This window comes from Chrysemys picta, chromosome 1, assembly GCF_011386835.1.
Source record: "Chrysemys picta bellii isolate R12L10 chromosome 1, ASM1138683v2, whole genome shotgun sequence".
NCBI lineage: Eukaryota > Metazoa > Chordata > Testudines > Emydidae > Chrysemys > Chrysemys picta.
This window is the reverse complement of record NC_088791.1, coordinates 91,259,649-91,279,883: the sequence shown is the minus strand read 5'-3', so window position 1 is coordinate 91,279,883 and position 20,235 is coordinate 91,259,649. Positions and strand designations below refer to the sequence as shown.

The 20,235-nt window shown below is 47.9% G+C and overlaps 1 protein-coding gene across 1 annotated transcript in view; it reads right to left on the bottom strand.

Annotated features, from left to right (window-relative positions):
• Positions 1 to 12,288: 12,288 nt before the first annotated feature.
• Positions 12,289 to 20,235, bottom strand: part of LOC101933422 (cytochrome P450 2D14-like) — a 29,593-nt gene continuing 21,646 nt past the window's right edge. The window contains exons 6-9 of the mRNA XM_005293043.4: positions 19,353 to 19,494; positions 17,654 to 17,841; positions 16,343 to 16,484; positions 12,289 to 12,632 (exon numbers count right to left, since the gene is read on the bottom strand). Coding sequence (XP_005293100.1) covers positions 12,454 to 12,632; positions 16,343 to 16,484; positions 17,654 to 17,841; positions 19,353 to 19,494 — 651 coding nt within the window. The 3' untranslated portion in view covers positions 12,289 to 12,453. The remainder of the gene's footprint in view (positions 12,633 to 16,342; positions 16,485 to 17,653; positions 17,842 to 19,352; positions 19,495 to 20,235) is intronic.

Sequence of the window (20,235 nt, the reverse complement as noted above, 5' to 3'; positions counted from 1 at the left end):
TAAAGAGAGGAAGCCCAGAGTAGGGGGATGGCTGCAGAGAGAGGGGGAAAGAACTCTGCAGTACCTTTCTTGGCGGTGGAGAGTAGAGACATGGAGAAGCCACTGGGGTGTGGCAAGCCCTAGTAAAGGGCAGGACCCAGAACTCCAGGGAAGAAGCCCAGGGAAACATTCAACTAAGTAATGGAGCACAGGAGAAAGTGAGGGATGGATGTTCAAGCCCAAGGAGAGCAGCAATGGTTTACATTTATATTTTCATTTGGAATTTATTGGAGGTCACCGTGGGGAGCACTGCAAACCCATGTCCTGAATGTAGGGTGAGCCTGGAGAGGCTGTGGAGCCTGAGAAGATAGAGGTCATGAATTCCTGAGACAAGGGGTGTAAGGAACACTGAGCGCCGAGTCTATGAATTATTTGTTGGACTTTTGTTTGTTGGACTCTGTTACCCTGGAAAACGGGGAACTATAAGTCATTGGGCTGGAGGGCTGAGTCACAAGAAGAAGCAGACCACCATAGGGCTGCTGTCAGCAGGAGACACTAGATGAGGAGAACCTGCTATGCCATGTCTTGCCACGGGGAGGCACTCCAGCAGAGAATCTCCACTCTTCTACACACTTTTTGGAAAGGCTTAACTCTTTGCACTAATATTTTCTCATATAATTCAGACTTTTAAGATCAGAGGGTAATAGATGCTCAAATACATTATTCTGTAGATATTATTGTTATTCAGACTTGGCATTTTATGGCTCCAGATTTTCCCAAGATGTATTTGCAGATATACATAACATCAGTGCACTCCTCATGTTTGGCACTGTAACACACTGTGATTGCTCTTCCTAGGTCACATGCCTCAAGGTCATTCATTTCCCTCACCATTCTGACCTGGTGATAATAGAACATCATTCACAAGATGTGCTCACCTTGTTAAATCTTTTAGCTTGCTCCAAAACAGCTAGTTCTTTGTGAAATTTTGAACATTGTTCTCTGAGTGAATGTCTGTGGAAGCAGCTGTTGAAATTGCAATTAATGGGGTGTGAGGTGGTTGTTAATTAACTCATTAATGTTAGTTATCTGTTCACACAAACAGAAGTATTCGGAGTTTGTTCAGCTAATGCTAATGAGCATACACAAAGCTGTTTGAGCATATTCCAAGTGCCACTGTTGTGCATTGCCAGGATACAAATGTGCCTTAAACTACTCAAACAGTTTTTTGAATGTGCACATGCGAGCAGATGTCCTGCCCATTGTGGTTATTGTAACATGTCTAAAGTTTTTAGAATTTTTTTGCAAATCTGGATGTAAAATAAGTTCTTATAAAAAGTTCTATTGCCTGTATAGATTCCACTGGCTATGTATATGTTGAGAGACATGGTCATTTTGCTCACATATGCTGGGGGGGAGGAGGTTGCTTCTGCTTGGAACATTTCATTGGTGTGAATAGGGTGACCAGACGTCCCGATTTTATCGGGACTGTCCCGATATTTCCTTGTTTGTCCCGCGTCCCGACCGACATGCGGTCGGGACACTGGACAAACAAGGAAATGCCCCGGAGCCTAGAGCCCGGAAGTGCTCGCACTCCCCCCCCTGCCCCGACTCCGCCCCTCCTCCCCCGATTGGCTCCCTCCCCAAATCCCCGCCTCTTCCCCAGGCTCACCATTCCCCCTCCCTCCACAAGCGCTGGAGGGAGGCCCGGGAGACTCAGGGGAAGCGCGGGGCCGTGTGAGTAACAGTCCGGCCTGGTCCCGAGCAGGCAGGACTCAGTTGGGTGGTTGGGAGAGGAGGGGGGCGACCCGCGGGGCCAGGCGGCGGCTGTTGTTGTCCCCCCGGGCAGCGGGACTCTGGAGCAGCCGCTGCTGCAGCTCCCACTGCCGCAGGGGAGGAAGCGGCCATGGCGCTCCGCGGCTGCAGCGCCTCCGAACCCCCCGAGCCGGGGCCTGCTGCGGGGACCCAGCAGTGCGTACGCTGCGCCCAGCCCCTGGCCAGTCGCGTCTGGGCTGCTGCCCAGCTGGTGCTATCCCACGGCGGCTCCAGGGCGGAGGCATTGGCAGCCCAGCCCCGTTCGTTCCCCTGCGGGACGGGGGGGCTGGGGCCTGCTGCCCCCACTCCGGGGCCGCTGCGGGATAGCACCAGCTGGGCAGCAGCCCAGACGCGCCTGGCCAGGGGCTGGGCACAGCGTGCGCGCTGCTGGGTCCCCGCAGCAGGCCCGGGTTCGGGGGCGCCAGAGCTGCAGCCGCGGAGCGCCATGGCCGCTTCCTGCCCCCGCGGCAGTGGGAGCTGCAGCAGCGGCTGCTCCCGAGTCCCGCTGGCCGGGGGTGAGAACAGCCCGCCTGGCCCCGCGGGCCGCCCCCCTCCTCTCCCAACCACCCAACTGAGTCCTGCCTGCAAGGGACCAGGCCGGACTGTTACTCACCCCGGCCCTGCGCTTCCCCTGAGTCTCCCGGGCCTCCCTCCAGCGCTTGCGGAGGAAGGGTGTTTTTTTTTTTTTGCCCCGCCCCCCGCCACGCCCCCCCCCCGCGTCAACCCCCCACCCCCCACCCGCGTCCCGATATTTGTCTTGGGTGATCTGGTCACCCTAGGTGTGAACAGTGGTGGGGAGGGAGAATGGGGGAGAAAGAGAGAGAGTTCAGTGAGTATATAAGGCTGCAAGGGGAAGTAGGCAAGTATGTGGCTCTGTAGTAAGACCACTCCATTAGCTGTTATTGGAATAACAGATTTGTCTGTTAAGGACGATAAGGCCATTGCGGAGAAACTAAATGAATTCTTTGCACCGGTCTTCACGGTTGAGGATGTGAGGGAGATTCTGAAACCTGAGCCATTCTTTTTAGGTGACAAATCTAAGGAACTGTCCCAGATTGAGGTGTCATTAGAAGAGGTTTTGGAACAAATTGATTAACTAAACAGTAATAAGTCCCCAGGACCAGATGGTATTCACCCAAGAGTTCCGAAGGAACTCAAATGTGAAATTGCAGGACTACTAACTGTCATCTGTAACCTATCATTTAAATCAGCTTCTGTACCAAATGATTAGAGGATAGATAATGTGAGGCCAATTTTTTAAAAGAGCTCCAGAGGTGACCCTGACAATTACAGGCCAGTAAGCCTGACTTCAGTACTAGGCAAACTGGTTGAAACTATAGTAAAGAACAGAATTGTCAGACACATAGATGAACATAATTTGTTGGGGAAGAGTCAACATGGTTTTTGTAAAGGGAAATCATGCCTCACCAATCTACTAGAATTCTTTAAGGAGGTCAAAAAGCATGTGGACAAGGGGGATCCAGTGGATACAGTGTCTTTAGATTTTCAGAAAGCCTTTGACAATTTCCCTCACTAAAGACTCTTAAGCAAGACTCTTAAGTCATGGGATAAGAGGGAAGGTTCTCTCACGGATTGGTAACTGGTTAAAAGATAGGAAACAAAGTGTAGGAATAAATGGGCAGTTTTCAGAATGGAGAGAGGTAAATAGTGTTGTCCCCCACAGGTCTGTACTGGGACCAGTCCTATTCAACATATTCATAAATGATCTGGAAAAAGGGGTAAACAGTGAGATGGCAAAATTTGCAGATGATACAAAACTACTCAAGAAAGTTAAGACCCAGGCACACTGCGAAGAGCTACAAAAGGATCTCTCAAAACTGGGTGACTAGGCAACAAAATGGCAGATAAATGTTGATAAATGCAAAGTAATGCACATTGGAAAACATAATCCCAACTATACATATAAAATGATAGGGTCTAAATTAGCTGTTACCACTCAAGAAAGATCTTGGAGTCATTGTGGATAGTTCTCTGAAAACATCCACTCACTGTGCCGCAGCAGTCAAAAAAGTGAACAGAACATTGGGAATCATTAAGAAAGGGATAGATAATAAGACAGAAAATATCAGGTCGCCCCATCTCAAAAAGGTTATATTGGACTTGGAAAAGGTTCAGAAAAAGGCAACAAAAATTATTAGGAGTATGGTATGGCTACCGTATGAGGAGAGATTAGTAAGACTGGGACTTTTCAGCTTGGAAAAGAGATGACTAAGGGGTGATATGATAGAGGTCTATAAAATCATGACTGGTATGGAGAAAGTAAATAAGGAAATGTTATTTACTCCTTCTCATAACACAAGAACTAGGGGCCACCAAATGAAATTAATAGGCAGCAGGTTTAAAACAAACAAAAGGAAGTACTTTTTCACACAACACACAGTCAAGCTATGGAACTACTTGCCAGAGGATGTTGTGAAGGCCAAGACTATAACATGGTTCCAAAAAGAACTAGATAAATTCATGGAGGATAGGTCTATCATTGGCTATTAGCCAGGATGGGCAGGGATGGTGTCCCTAGCCTCTGTTTGCCAGAAGCTGAGAATGGTTGACAGGGGATGGATCACTTGATGATTACCTGTTCTGTTCGTTCCCTCTGAAGCACCTGACATTGGCCACTGTCGGAAGACAGGATACTGGGTTAGATGGACCTTTGGTCTGACCCAGTATGGCCGTTCTTTTGTTCTTATGTCTCTATGGATGTTTGAAGCAGTTTATAAGAAGTAAGCCTCAGAGTGTTTTGTGAGAATCCAGGTTCCTCATAAAATTACACAGTAGTTTCCAGTGTGTAAGCCACGAGTACCAGTCAGTTTAGCAAAAGCTTTGTCTGTGATGCTATGGTATTGGGAAATGAGGATCATAAGCACTCTTCTCAGCATTTTCTTCACAATGATAATTTTGTGCGCTACTTGTGCGGCAGTGACTTTCTGGTGCACACATTGAAACACATGCTTCAGTTTCTTAAAGGAAGTGTGTAAAAGGGTGGCAATTGTCTAGTCAAGGATGGTTCTTTAATAAGAAGCTATGTGCCAGATTGAGAGCTGTCAGCCTGCAATTTTTTGGTTTGGGCATTGGGATGTCTGCCTCTAGAAGTCAGTAAGCGGGTCCCAAATGGCTTCTCAGCATGGATTGTTTGGAGATTGAATACACCGGTTTGGTGTAATGTGCATTGTGGCATCTGACTCTTTGGTATCCTACCTTGAAACTGACGTAGTTTGCTGCACAGTTTTGATTAAAAAATTATGTCTGCTTACCAAGGATTCTATACATGTCTCTTGCTGCCCCTTGGCTTGGTTCTATCGCTGCCATTTCCTGATCTCTGTGCACAGCAATTTGGAGGCCAGGGTTGTCCTTAGGCATAGGCAGCATACACAGCTGCGTAGGGCACCCGAAAATTTGGGGCATCCCTGGGTCTTAGTGTCCACCATCCCGCCTCTTCCTATCCCTGTTCTGACCCTTCCTGCAGGCTCCCACAGCTGGCTGCTGAAGCCTGGTGAGTCTTCCTCCAGAGGGGAACTAGTAACTTAAAAGTGAAAAAGCTTCCAGCCTGCCAGACCTTGACACTGAAACTGTTAAAGAGCCATTCAAATGGTAATGAAGCTATTTAACTGGCATTTGCCAACCCCCAGGTATATACTGTCAGTTTCTGAATGTACTGACAAAACCAGTTGTGCATTACTGTAATATTTACTCAGAACATGTTAGTCTACAGGACCTTAGCTTAAAATTTGCTTTAAAAATATTTCATTAGAAGACTGCTGAAGATTATAAAATCACATCTCTAAAAAAATCCTTGCATAGATTTTTAGATCCACAATCTGAGTATTCATCTTTAGCCTTAAATGCTTAGATCTTCAGACATATGGTTTTTTAAATAAAAAGACCTTCAAAAGACCACCCTTATCTAAAATACACATTTTAATTTTAATTACTATAGTACAAAAAACTTGCTTCCAAAGTCTTCCTGTCCATCCCTTTCTCCCTTCACCCTCCTGTTGAAGAGAGGCTAGCCCTTAAAGGGACAACACCCCTTTCCTTCTAGATAGTTGGACAAACAAGTTTGTTGAACTAGTTTTAAGAGAACCCTCCAGCAAAATCAGTACCTTCGAAAGATATAAAATCCTTTATTATGCCTAAAATCTTTGGAAACATATTTTTTAAAGTTGGTGAAATTTCATAAACATGTCTGTTGTTATGAAGATCACACAAAGTAAATTAGTGTTCCCTTTTTTTAAAAGCAACGAACGTTGTTATGAACACACTAAACCTCTGTGACTGATTAATTTAAAATAACGTCTTTGGTTCAGTGAGTTAAATATGTAATAATCTGGAATGATTACTTTATGAAGGCTTAAGAGTACATTTAAAATATAAAATCAGCCTAGAAATACTGATTAAGAAAATGTAAAAAATGTATTCCATAATATTTAATGTTATATTCAGCAGGACAGCTGACTTGCCCTTACTACAAAGTTTTTGCAAATAAGTCTCTGACAAACTTCAGGGTATATCAAAATACCTGTGACTGACATTTTTTATTCTTAAATTTAGTGCTTTTAATTAGGTACCTTCTGCATATCCTGTCTTCACCTTCTGGCATGCATAGGGTTACCATATTTCAAAAATCAAAAACGAGGACGGGAGGAGCCCCGCCCTAGCCCCACCCCTGCCCCTTCCACTCCCCGCCCTCCTCAGAACTCCCAACCCTCCCCCCGCTCCTTGTCCCCTGACTGCCCCCTCCTGAGACCCTCCCCCCATCCTAACTGGCCCCCTAGGACCCTACCCCCTACCTGTCCCCTGACTGCCCCAACCCTTATCCACCCACCCACCCCCGAGACAGACCTCCCAGGACTCCCACGCCCCATCCAACCACTCCCCACCCCCTGACAGCCCCCCCAAACTCCTGACCCATCTAAACCCCTCTGCTCCATATCCCCTGACTGCTCCGATCCCTCTCCCCACCCCTGACAGCCCCCCGCAGAACTCCCAACCCCCCCCGCTCCTTGTCCCCTGACTACCTCTCCTGGGACCCCTGATCCTAACTGCCCTCCAGAACCCCACCCCCTACCTAAGCCTCCCTGTTCCTTGTCCCCTGACTGCCCCCTCCTGAGACCCCCACCCTAACTGCACCCTCCTGAGACCCTACCCCCTACTTGTACCCTTACTGCCAAAAACCTTATCCACCTCCCCACCCCCTGACAGACCCCCGGGACTCCCACACCCCATACAACCACTCCCCACCCCCTGACAGCCCCCCCCAGAACTCCCGACCCATCCAACCCTGCTCCCTGTCTCTTGACTGCCCCCTCCAGAACCTCCCTGCCCCTTCTCCAACCCCCTGGCCCCCTTACTGTGCCACTCAGAAAAGCATGTCGGGCTCCGCGCGGAGCCGGACACACTGCCGCACTCCCCCATGGAGCGCATAGCCCGGTTCCCGCCCCTGCAGAGTGCTGTGGAGCGGCGCGCTGGGCACCGGGGGGGAGAGCAGGGGGAGGAGCTCCAGACTGCCGGAGCCCCGATGCGAACGTCCAGCGATCTGCGAATGCAGGAAGGAGGAAGGGGGGAGGGAGAGAGAGGAGGGGAGTGATCTCAAGCTGCAGGGGAGAGGAGGGGGAAGCGGAGGAGGGGCTCTGGCTGCCGGAGCCCCGTGCGAGTGGCGCAATCCGGCCGGCTGCCCTGTCAGCCGTGCGTGCTCTGCATGGGGGGAAATCCGGATATTTACAAATTCCCCCCGGATGCTATTTTTAACTCAGAAAAGCCGGACATATTCGGGAGAATCCAGACGAAAGGTAACCCTAGGCATGCAGTGGAAAACGTGCTCCATTTTCTTTTAAAAAAAAACACTCTTCTGCAATTTCTTTCTAATGTCATTTGCTTCATTTGGGTTCAGGGATTTGGCTGGAAGGGGGTGAGCAGGGAGGGGGATGGAAGAGAGGAGGGAGACAGTGGAGGTGGGGGGCCTGGGCGGAGTGGGGGGCGGGGCCTGGGGTGGAGCAGGGTGGAGTATGGGTGGGGCCACAGGCAGAAGAAGTGGGCTGGGGAGCTAGCCTCCCCAAGCAGCAGCTTCACTCACCACCCATGACAGCAGGTAAGAGCGGGTCGGCTCCCACACACCCAGCGCGCACTGCAGTGTCCTTAGGCGGGGAACTGTGACTCTCAGCCGCCGCAAGGTGGGCCGGACGTCTCAGTCTCCTTTGCTGCCTCGTCCCTTCCCCTTCTTCCCCTCCCAGCTGCGAGCCTGGGCTGCCGTCGGGCATAGAGGCACCTGTTTAATAATACTGCGTAGGGCCCCATAAATCCTAAAGACGCCCTGTTGGAGGCATTATATATGTGACACCGAGAATACATGTAAAGATTAGGACCAATGAGCATATTTTTCTCCACATTTTTAAGCAAGAGAGTAAACCATAAATGTAGCAGTGATGGTGAGTAATGCCTATGCAGAAATGTAGTTCGCATGGGAGATAGCTTCCTAGTGTGGTAGAATAAGATGTGAAATCATGCTGCCTGGGAAGCTATCCCCACGCGATCTACATTCCTTGTGTAGACACTAACCCATAATGAAGTGGTTTATCCAGCAAGCAAGTGGTAATTAGGACAGACACTCACAAGACAGGATTTTCCTTCCATCTAGATCCATGAGCATGCAATCCACTGGTGTCAAGCAGACAGGCTGCAGCCACGTGTCTGGGGCACTTGTGTACTACATACGTTACACAGTCAATTCAGTAACATCTTTTTCCCGCACCGGTTCTGGCCCATGGTGATTTGTGTTAAAAATAAATGTCCAATCAGATTTTTAGAGTGTGTTGCTGTATATATGTCTGTCCTGTAGGGGGTCTTCACAGCCACCCAAAGACCCCATGAAGTCAGGCATTCCAGCATTGCAAGTGAAAAGCAACTCATGCTTAAGCCCTAGCAGGATTCACAAACTAGGCATTCCCCGGCTATCTTGCCTGTGGGGTCCCATCCCGGAGGTACTCAGAGGCTGCCTTAGAGCATGTTTACTGGGTCGGGCCCCACATAAAACACAGCTGGAGGAGGAGGCGCTCTTGTACCCAATAAACCAGTGGTTACAGCACTCATTTAGGATGTAGAAGACCCAGGTTTGAATTTGTACACTGCCTCAGAGGACCACAGACTTGAAACTAGGTCTCCTAGGTGAGTACCATAACCGCTGGGAGAGGGGGTACTGTGGAGTGGGGGAGGGAGAGTTGTTTTGGAGAGACCCCAGATGATTCAGAAGAAATACAGCCAAGCCCTCTGGGACAAGGTTACATTCAGAAAAGGGAGATTTTGGGGCATAGGTGAAAAGAAGGGGGCAAACCCCAGGGAAGGGATAGCAGTGTATAGAGAGGTTCCCACTCTACCTGTGCTACTTATGTGGCCTCTCTCAATCTCTAACCTAGTTCTCCTCACAGCCCCTCAGCGAGGTAGAGCAGTGCTGTTATCCCCATTGTACAGATGGGGCACCGAGGCACACACAGACATAAGGACAGATTTTCAAAGCTATTTAGGCACTGTCATAACTATAAAGGGAAGGGTAACAGCCCTCCTGTGTACAATACTATAAAATCCCTCCTGGCCACAGACTCCAAAATCCTTTTACCTGTAAAGGGTTAAGAAGCTCAGGTAACCTGGCTGACACCTGACCCAAAGGACCAATAAGGGGACAAGATACTTTCAAATCTTGGTTGGGGGAAGGCTTTTGTTTGTGCTCTTTGTTTTTGGGGAGAGTTCGCTCTTGGGACTAAAAGGGACCAGACATCAATCCAGGCTCTCCAAATCTTTCTGAACAAGTCTCTCATATTTCAAACTTGTAAGTACAGCCAGGCAAGGCATGGTAGTTTTATCTTTGTTTTCTCAACTTGTAAATGTACCTTTTACTAGGGTGTTTACCTCTGTTTGCTGTAACTTTGAACCTAAGGCTAGAGGGGATTCCTCTGGGCTCTTTAAATTTGATTACCCTGTAAAGTTATTTTCCATCCTGATTTTACAGAGATGATTTTTACCTTTTTCTTTAATTAAAAGCCTTCTTTTTAAGAACCTGATTGATTTTTCCTTGTTTTTAGATCCAAGGGGGTTGGATCTTGATCCACCAGGAGTTGGTGGGAGAAAGGAGGGGGGATGGTTAATTTCTCCTTGTTTTAAGATCCAAGGGGTTTGGATTTGTATTCACCAGGGAATTGGTGAAGAGTCTCTCAAGGCTACCCAGGGAAGGGAATTAGCACATTGGGAGTGGTGGCAGCGAACCAGATCTAAGCTGGTAGTTAAGCTTAGAAGTTTTCATGCAGGCCCCCACATCTGTACCCTAAAGTTCAGAGTGGGGAAGGAGCCTTGACAGGCACCTAGTGGAATTTTGAAATGCGTCTATGTTAGGTGCTTTGTAAGCCCCACTAGATGCCTAGCTGCATCTTTGGGTGTCTGAAAGGTTTTGAAACTCTGTCTCTAACTTACTGGCCTGAGGTCATACAGGAAGTCCATGGGGGGAGCAGAGCCCAGGCCTTTCAGGGCTAGCTCCCTATCCACAGGGCCAGCTCTACTGTTTTTGCCGCCCCAAGCAGCGCGCTGAATTGCTGCTGCGGATGGCGGGGGCAGTCCGTGTGCCGTTAGGGCGGCACGCGTGTTTCCATGGCGGCGGCAATTCGGCGGCAGCTTCTGTCTTCAAGACAGAAGCCGCCAAATTGCCGCCGTGGGCAGCTGAACATAGAAGCTGCCGCCGAATTGCCGCCGCCACGGAAACGCGCGTGCCGCCCTAACGGCACACAGACTGCCCCCGCCGTCCGTGGCGGGAATTCGGCGCACTGCTTGGGGCAGCAAAAACACACAGACTGCCGCCCCTTGCAGATTGCCACCCCAAGAACCGGTTTGGAATGCTGGTGTCTGGAGCCGGCCCTGCCTATCCAGCAGACCAGCCTCTTTCTCTGCTGCATGCTGCAAAAAAAGAGAACTCTGGTAGATAGGGGCAAAACCAAGGCAGCCAGTTCTCCGAGACTCCAGGAAACGGTCCCAGGCACTTAGGAAGGATGTCATGGTTGACAGCATGAAAAGCAGCACAGAGGTCAGGAAGGATGAAGAAAGAGAGAGAGAATGAGAGTCAGATGAGAGGACATCACTTAACTCCCAAGAGGGGGCAGGTTCTGCCCCAGGCTGGGCTATAGAGCAATGGCTGCTGTGCAATTTTACATTTTAACTGAAAACTATTTTATTTTGTCATTTTTTGTTCTGAGTTTGAGAAAAGGGAAGGAAGGAGAAAGGGTCGTATGAGTATCAGATGTGTTTATGCCTCAGATTCTTAGGGTTTCATGTATCCAGGCCAATTCCAGAACAAAGAACAGAAATTGCATCCACAGAGTCCATAAAGTCGACGATTATTGTCAGGATTTGTATTATTCACTGGGCACCATCTCTGTGCTCAGCACTGTTCAGAATACGCCAGAATACATAGTCCCTGAGTCAATGTGTATAAAATGTAACCATGGATAAGATGGCTTTGATATTTAAGGAGAAAGTGTATTGTTATTGAGCACATGTTAATATCTATGAGTAGAGGCGTTGATGGCAATAGAAGTTTTACTGGATTAAGGACTAGAAGATTTGACCCTCCAACTTTCTTTCAAGAGGAAGAACTGCCCAGAGCTCCTGTGCCTGTTTATTTTCCTTTCCTGCCTGCAGTGGCCCTCATACACCTCAGAAGTCTCCATTTTTCCCTCAACTTTAAAATCTGGAATTTTCTTGGTGTTTGGTTTTAAATGTTCTCCGGTGAGAACTGCAACTCGATCACTGTAGTGTTGTGTTTAAGAGCCTTCTGGAAAGTAACTAGCCTTTAAATAGAAGTGAGAAAAGTGTTGCCAACTCTCATGATTTTGTCATGAGTCTCATGATAATTATTATTTTCCTTAAAGCCCCAGCCCCTGGGGTCAGGTGGATATGTGATGATTTCAGCCTGCATTCTTAAAGAAAAATAAAGTTTCTAGCCCTTGTGGCTGTGGAGAAAGCGTCAAAATGTGATCATAGTGCACCTAAAGGCTCAAAAAGCAGAAGGCAAATAAAAAGAACACCAAATCTATTACTTTTACGTAATCTCATGATTTTTGGTCAGCCTGATTCATGATTTTTGAACATTTGGGGTTGGCAATACTGTGAAAGTGACTTGAAAGTGTCAGTTTCACTCCTGTTTAAGATCAGTTTCTAGTTTATTATTTGGAGTGAGGTAACAAGCAGGTGCAGTATAAACTCATGGGGCCTTGCCCTAGCAGGGTGTTTCCAACATTAAATGGTCTATTCCAAGCTTGGTGAACTGCAAAAAGTGCTAGAAAGTAATTCGAATTTTCTACAATTGTTTCAACTGTTGTCTTCAAGAGTTAGTAACAAAGTCAGAATATACATGAAAATTTTAAATCTAACCAGTGTCCATTAAGTGACTTGACAGAAGATGTGACAACATGTTAGTGTTACAGTTGAGTGAGCCTAATATTTATTTAATTCTCTTTATTTTAATATAGGAATTAGATACAGTGCTCCTATCAGCTAATTTCCAAGTTATTATCTGCAGAAAACCCTAGAATTTTCAGGTGCCTAAGTAGCCCCTGGAATCATGGTTAAAGTTGCCCTCCTCCTCCATCTGAAGTAGCACTCCTGTTATCTTGGGACAGCTTGGATCTGGTAGGGGTGTGGGGTGAGTGTCGCAGCAAAGCGTCCATCCTCTCGAGGCCTGGCCTGGCCCTCAGGGAGACTGATGGTGAAATGCTGCAGGAGGCTGGTGAAGAAGAGGAAAAGCTCCATCCTGGCCAGTTGTTCCCCCAGGCAAGCACGACGACCTGCAAGCATGGGAGTGAGAAAAGAGAGAGGAGGCAGAGAGGAGGAGGATACAACACCACATGTAAATGACTAGTCACTGAAGGAGTAAGACCCTTACTGCACACCCACAGGTTGGAGTGAACAGAGAATCTGCCTCCATATGCAGCAGATGGTGAGTCTCCCTATTCTTGGACCCTGTGTGAACAGGAAGAACTAGGAAATACTTCTCCAGACTGATCAATGTTCTATTTAATCTGATTGCCTGTCTCTGATGGTGGCCAGCACCAGAAGCTTCAGTGGAAATGGTAAAACCAAGGACTCTGTCAGTTGATTTGGAGAGGGGAATTACTGCCTCATTAGCCTGACTCAAAAGGGTCAGAGACACTCGAATACACAGGGCTAAATCCTCAGCTGGTTAAATTGACATAACTCCATTGACGTCAAAGGATCTATGATAATTTACACCAGTTGAAGATCTGTCCCATACGCTCTTTGTGGAATTCTTGCCTTCTAGAATCAAAATGGGCAAATAAATGCCTTTAGATAGAGAAATCTGAGGTGGAACAACATGCCCATGCTACCAGGCAGGAGATTCTGGTTCAAGTGCAATCTGGGGACATTGGTTTCCTGGACTTGAGGCAAATACAAGTGGTGCATCTTCACCAATGATCCATGTCAGGCTAAACCACTGCAGCAAGCCTTTGCACTACTCGTACAAACAGGATCACCTCACCGCCAGCCTGAAAGACATCACTGGTGCCATATCTACTCCCATAGCCACTGCAAAATCCTTCTCTTGGTCGTTAGGAACCTTTCTGACAACACCCCCTCTTCCTCTTTGGACTGTTCTCTTTGAAGATAGTAAAATGAAACTTTGAAGTCTATGAGTTGATACCTGAAGTGAATGAGTTATGGGTCAGACCATGTTATGAGCTGGGTGAAACCTTGCTATGGGTTGACTCAAAACCTCATTCAAACTGCTGTGTGAACACACCCTTCACTTAAGATAGTTGTAACCCACACCTAAAACAAGGCCTAATAGAATCTTTCCAGAAACTAGCATCAGGTGGGTAGGGAGTTCCACTTGGTATTGTGACCAGGTTGGGGAGATGCGGGGGGGGGGGAAGGAGGGAGTTGCGAGTGTGTGAGAGAACACACAAAAACTGAGAACAGACAAAAACAGACAGAGGCAGAGACAAAAGCAAGAAGGACAAGCAGTAGTAGCCTGTGAGTGCAGTGTGACTCTGGGAAAAAGCTTTTGGGTCTGTTGGCAAAAGAGGCTTGGGGCCATAAGCTAAGAAACAGCTCCTTTTGTTATTGGTTCCTCCTGTGTTCAAAGGAGCAGGACTTTGTACGTTCCTTATAAATAAGATTGCATCAAAGAAAATACCTGACTCCATCAATCTCTACTTCCAACTGGAATATCCCCAGGGCCGTGAAATTTAACTAGCTGTTCAAAATGGAAAGCGGCAACACGATTATCTAGAGTGGCTGTTGAGCAAATAGGAAAGGTAGAGGTGTTGTGCTTTGTGCTGCTAACAAAAAGTCCATTCTTGAATTATGTGAGGCTCTAGACCAGCGGGTCCCAAATTTTTTGCTAGTGTGACCCCATTTTAATTAAGTATTTCCTGCCAGAACCCCAGACACCATGGAGGAGCAAAATGGGCTCCTCGGCACATCACGATCTCAGACGCACTGAAAGTGTGAGCTCACGCCATGTGGCGGAGTCCTACAAAACGGTGTCCTCCACCCGGTGTGACCTCGTACATCCGGTGCATGCGAGATCATGCTGTACAGAGCAAAATGACGTCCTCTGCACACAAAGGATTGCCACGATCCCATGTGCTGATGGCACCGCCCCATTTGGGGGTGTGAGCCATATTTTGGGAACTGCTGCTCCAGAGAGTGCAAGGCAGGCACTGACACAGAGTGCAGGGGAGACACTCATTGCACTGCAGTTTGGCACAAACGGAAGGTGGCTGCTCAATTACCTGTTTACAGACTAAAATCAAATCATAAAACGAAAAACAAAATTGGCTTTTAACCAGGGGTACGTCCACACTTTGAGCTGGAAGGTGTAATCTCCAGCTCGAGGAGACGTGCCTCCACTAACTCTGAGCTAGCTAGTGTGCTAAAAACAGAAGTGTAGCCAGGGGGGCGCAAGCAGCGGGAGGGGCTAGCCACCTGAGTATCTTGGACGGGATCATCCTCAGGGTGACCAGCCCCTCCCATTGCTCACGCTGCAGTGGCTACACTCCTACATGCTATTGGTGAGTTAGCGTGGGTATGTGTACCCAACCTGGGTACACATAGATGTACTCGCTGAGCCAATATCTAGCTCAGCTTAGTACCGAGAGAAACCCCCCCCAGTACTGCAGAGTATTCTGGAAATGCGTTAGAAGCTGCCTAACTAAGTTTGTGACACGTTTTTTTCCTTTGATGGGACCTCAACCCCTCTCTGTAACGGAAACGGTTGGCTGCATTGAAACAAACCTAGAAAGCACCAACCACCCTGCTAAGTGTTTGTCTATTTTTGGAGGTGATCCAGTCACTGGGAAAGGTCCTGTGGCAAAGCTATAACACTGCTTAGTGCATAGAGCCTCCTGGCTAAGCCTTCACAGCTCCCACTGCTGGAACTCCTGGGCTGCATTGGTACACACCTGGCAGAGGCCATGCCCCACCACTTCAGAAATCTCTCTGCTGTGGATGTGATGACCAGACGGGGTTAGGACAGCCCCTCCTCCAGCCACAGCTGGCCTCCTTTGGTGTCTGTCAGAGAATCAGTATTTCCCTCTTCCCAGCTCTCTAGTGAGTTTGGAGCATATGGGAAACTGGGAACATCCGTCTCCCTTTTATCCACTACTGATCCATGTACCCCATTGCAGTGGTCTCTGAGCCTCCAGTAACAAATGCCTTCCTTTGATCAGGGTGCCTTGCAACAGATAAAGAAGTATGTGGCACACAACAATTTTGATCATGCTTTAACAGAAATCCTTAACTATGACCTCATCCTTTTCCCAATAATACACACCTCACCTGTGTGTGTGCACATTGCTTCTAAACCAATTCCTGGGCTTTCACCTTCAAGCAGATGTACTGCAGTATGAAGTAATTTCTCTGGGGAGATGCAGCATGCTCATGAAGAACGGAGCCTAACATGACGGATGGGTGTATAGGCTTAAGGGACGAAGGTCCTCCTTAACCTGGCAGTTCTGCGCTCCTCCGGGATTAGGTAGGTGGGTTTGTTACATAAGCAACCGGAATTGATTTGTAACAAGTTTATTTTCTATTTAAATAACTACAGCAGTAGAAGATGAGCAATGAATTAATTAAGGTGAGGGTTGCCCAGTTTATTGCAGAGTACAGAATACAGGACTGCTTCCCTTTGGCCGAGTGGTTTACACAGACCCTGGGGCAAGCTGCTCAGGCTCTCAAGGCCTGACCCTAAGTACAGAATTTCAAGGCCAGAGTTTCTGCGTTGGAGAAATAGAGAGAGGGAGTTATTTTGCAGAGGTTGCATATATTGATACCACCAGGGCATTGTAGAACAGACCCAGCTCAGCACAGACTGCACTGATCTTCCACATGAGGAAGCTGCTCTCATGATGAGAGGGACACCTTCCTTTAGAGGAGACTCACTTTCCCATAACAGTAGTGGGTCATTTCTCATGCACTGTGCCTCATTTCCACAGGGACGGCCTCTCCCAGTTGCTCCTCCCCTTGGATTTACCTGCAGAGAAAGGTAGGAAGGCCTCTCGCTTCACAAACTGCCCATCTGCATCCAGGAAGTGCTCCGGGTAGAACTGGTGCGGCTTCTCCCAAACCGTTTCATCCTTCAGCACCGAGGACAAGTTAGTGATGACTGTCGTCCCCTGATCCACCCCAGAGAAGAAACGGGGTACATAAGAATTGTCACATCAGAACAGGCCAGTCCCTCTGCATTCAATTTCCCATCTCAAGTAGTGGCCATTGTAGGATGCTTCAGAGGAAGGCACAGAACCCACCTCAGATACCTAATTGTATAATCTTATAGCACAGTGGAGTGGGACACTTTCAATGAACATTGCTTTGTCAGCAGGCGAGCTCTCCTGCCAACAAAGCAACTACCTCTCGTTGAGGGTGGAATTTTTGTTGGTGGGAGGGCTCTCTCCTGCCGACAAAGAGCGGCTACATGACACACCTTTTAGCAGCACAAGTGTCACTAAAAGGTGCATAGTGTAGACATAGCGTAAGGGTATGCAAGTGGTGTTTTCATGTCTAATGAGGTTCATGTGATGAAAATTGCTTCTACTCCCCAATTCCTTCAAATTTTTCTCAAGTTAATTTTAGCTCTGGTAAGAGTGTGCTGATTGAGAGACTCTGAACTACAATTCTCATTGTCTTCACAGAAAAAGCGAGATCTTTTCCCTCTCACATGCCTTAGGCCTGAGTTAGAGGAGCTTCCTCTAAGGGCGAGAGTGGAATTGAGTATTGTATGGCTTTGGTCTCTCCAGTGAGACTGTCACCAGGGAAGGCAATAATTGCCCGTCATTGTCTCTTGTCCATTTGGAACTGGACTGAGATGCACAGTGGCCTCTGAACTGCCTTCAGATAATGGAGTTTTAGTTGCTACTCTTCTGGATTTGAACTGGTGACCTAGCAGGTAGTTTCTATATCCCATTCCAAATTCCACACAGTTAATCAGCATTACCTGTCTCCACCTTCAAACAGATATACTGAATGTTATCAGGTGCCGAAGACAAACTTACAGTCTCCCTTGTAATGATTACAATCCTTTAGCTCGATTTATTGTTTTTTCAGCTATTCAAAGACCTGATGAAGATGGAGCTAACCACATAAAGAAGGCTCCATGAGGCCCAAGCCCTTTCAAAACTGCACATTTGATAACTCACCAATGGTTGTGTGATTCAGGGCCTGGTGCTCCACCTCCCCCCCCTCTGCACGGAACCTTGGGGAGATTCACATATGGAATATCTGCAGCTTCAGGAGATAAGTCTGCAAGGGGAGAAGATGTCTGCATCCCCTGCCTGGCCATAGATACCTTTGGAATGAAGAAGCCTTGGAGCTTGGTGTCCCGGTATGTCATGTGAGGCATGCCAACAGGAGTGATATCCCCATAACGTTGAGTTTCACGGATCACAGCATTGGTATAAGGCATGTTCGCTAGGTCCTCCATCTTGGGTGACCTGTCCCTGCCAATCACCTTATCAATTTCCTCATGGACTTTACCTGGAAAAAGACCCTTTACATTGAGGAGGATGTACCATATTTAATGATGTACATCAACACCGTACAAGTGGGGAGCCTACGGATTTACCCTTAGGCTGTAAACTCTCTAGAGCAGGGATTGTCTGTTTATTTTTATTTGTACAACACTGAGAACAACAAGGAACCAATCTTGATTGGAGCCTGTGGGAGCTATTATAATATAGAAGTATAATAATAATAATTAATAATGTGGGTTTATAATCTGTGAGTTTGTTAACCAGCTTCCTATCAACTATTGAGCAGTTTACAAGTGAGTCGTCTCTAGGAAGGGGGTGCTCTAAGTGTCTGGGAGGTGTCTGGTGTCGGGGGCACTTGTTCAGGGGTCAGGAAGGATATCCAGCAGTGGGGAGAAGGCATGGTCCTTGTCTGGACCAACTTCAAATTTCTCTCACCTCCACACAACCAGAAAGCCTCTTTGATACCCCAGACATGCACTGCTCTGCTTCCCAACTGCTAATTCCTGACCTCACAATCAGGTCTTGTGTGTTTGTTGAACAGGGAAATTGGTGAAAGCCTCTGGAAGCAAGAGTGCTAGGGAGGCAGAGTTTAACTAGAGATATCTATAAGAGGGTATTGGCCTTGGTTGGGGACAAAGGCCAAAGTGAGCTCTGCAGAGAGTAGGAAAGAGAGGAATGCAGAACTAGGAGCTGAAGGACAGCATACTCATCTTCAGTTACTCAGCCCAACTAACATAGTCATCCTCCGTTCTATGGGTTAATAAGCTCATTGTTAGAGACATCCCACCTTACCCAGACTGTATTTGACCCACTTGTGCATAGGCGCCGACTTTCTAATTTCCTCTAGGATGCTTGACCCCCACTCTGCCCCAATCCCTGCCCCCACTCCACCCCTTCCCTCAAGGCCCCACCCCTGCCCTGCCCCTGCTCCACCCCCTCCACCCAAGTGCGCCCTGCCTTCGCTCCACCCCCTTGCCCCCCCCCCAGCGCCTCCTGCACGCCACTAAACAGCTGATCCGTGGTGGGCAGGGGGCACTGGGGAAGAGCTGATCAGCGGGGCTGCCAGTAGAGCTAATCACCCACATTTTTTTTCCCCGTGGGTGCTCCAACCACGGAGCACCCATGGAGTCGGCACTTATGTACTTATTCCTCTGGCATTAGAGCATTTAAGCAGGTTAGCATTTATCCCTATGGAGACCCTAAGAGAAGGAAGAGTTACCAAGTAGCTATGAGGGTCTCAAAGTGCACTTGTCATGAAGAAAAATGGTGAGCGCTCCCTCTGACACTGAAATCTTTAACAGGAGCTTGCTCTCTCCCTTCTCCCTTGCCACAGATCTTTGCTCTCCCACTCAGAGAGTTTTCCAGTGGAATTATTTCCCCAATCACAGCTGTGACTGCTGCTACGGCAGCTTCATATGCCCAGAACACAAAGATGATAGCAGATGCTAAGAAGTTCTCAGTGGAAGATGCAGGGTTGGGAGAACCGGTCCCATCTCCACCAGTCCTCTTGCTTACACTGGATGTCAGGATGGAGAAGCATGTACAGCAATGCCCAGCGCAGGGTGGTGGAGGTGGTCTCAGTGCCAGCCGTAAACAAGTCAATTGTTACCATACGAAGGTTGTTCTCATTGAAACTGCTCCCCGCATGCTCTTTAGCCTGAAGGGAACAAAAGAGAGCGTGATTTGACCTTGGAATTTTGTTGGGGAGAGAGGAGCAGACGGGTAGATAGTGGTAATTCATATTCTCAGACTGAAAGGTTGAATTGTTTGCAGAGTGCAGCAAAACACGTGCATATGACACCACACGCTGTAATGACTCCTTGGTCGCATACATTTCAAGGTAATAATTTATCCCACACATCATGAACTTCATCCGGAATAAAGCTCAGGACCTTCTGCTCTAAAAACACAGGGTATGTCTACACTGCAATATAAGCCCAGGGTTAGTGGCACTTGACTCAGCTGACCCTGGGTTAGAGAACCATGGGCTTGAGCATCTACACTGGGTAGTCAATAGGTAGACCGCAGGCCAAATCTGGACTGGTAGATGCTTTTGAACAGACCCTGAAATCTTTTTATTTACTTATTAATTATTATTGCTGTTGTTTTTAATTTTCTCTGCAGTCTGGACCTTGTCTATACCTTGACCAAGAAATTTGAACCTTGACAAAAAACTGACTACCCCTGCAGAAGTCTATGTGGAGTGTCAACCCTACATTAAGAATTTTCTAGCCCAGGCATTAACCTGGGGTTCTGGCATCCACACCGTAGCAGACAGACCCAAGTCAAACCAACCATATCCCAGACTCCCTAGCACCCTCCCAGAATGTGGCCGCTCTAGCGTTTGACTGTGGGAAAGCTTTACTGCCCACCCTGCCCGTTACAGGAAGTTTGACCC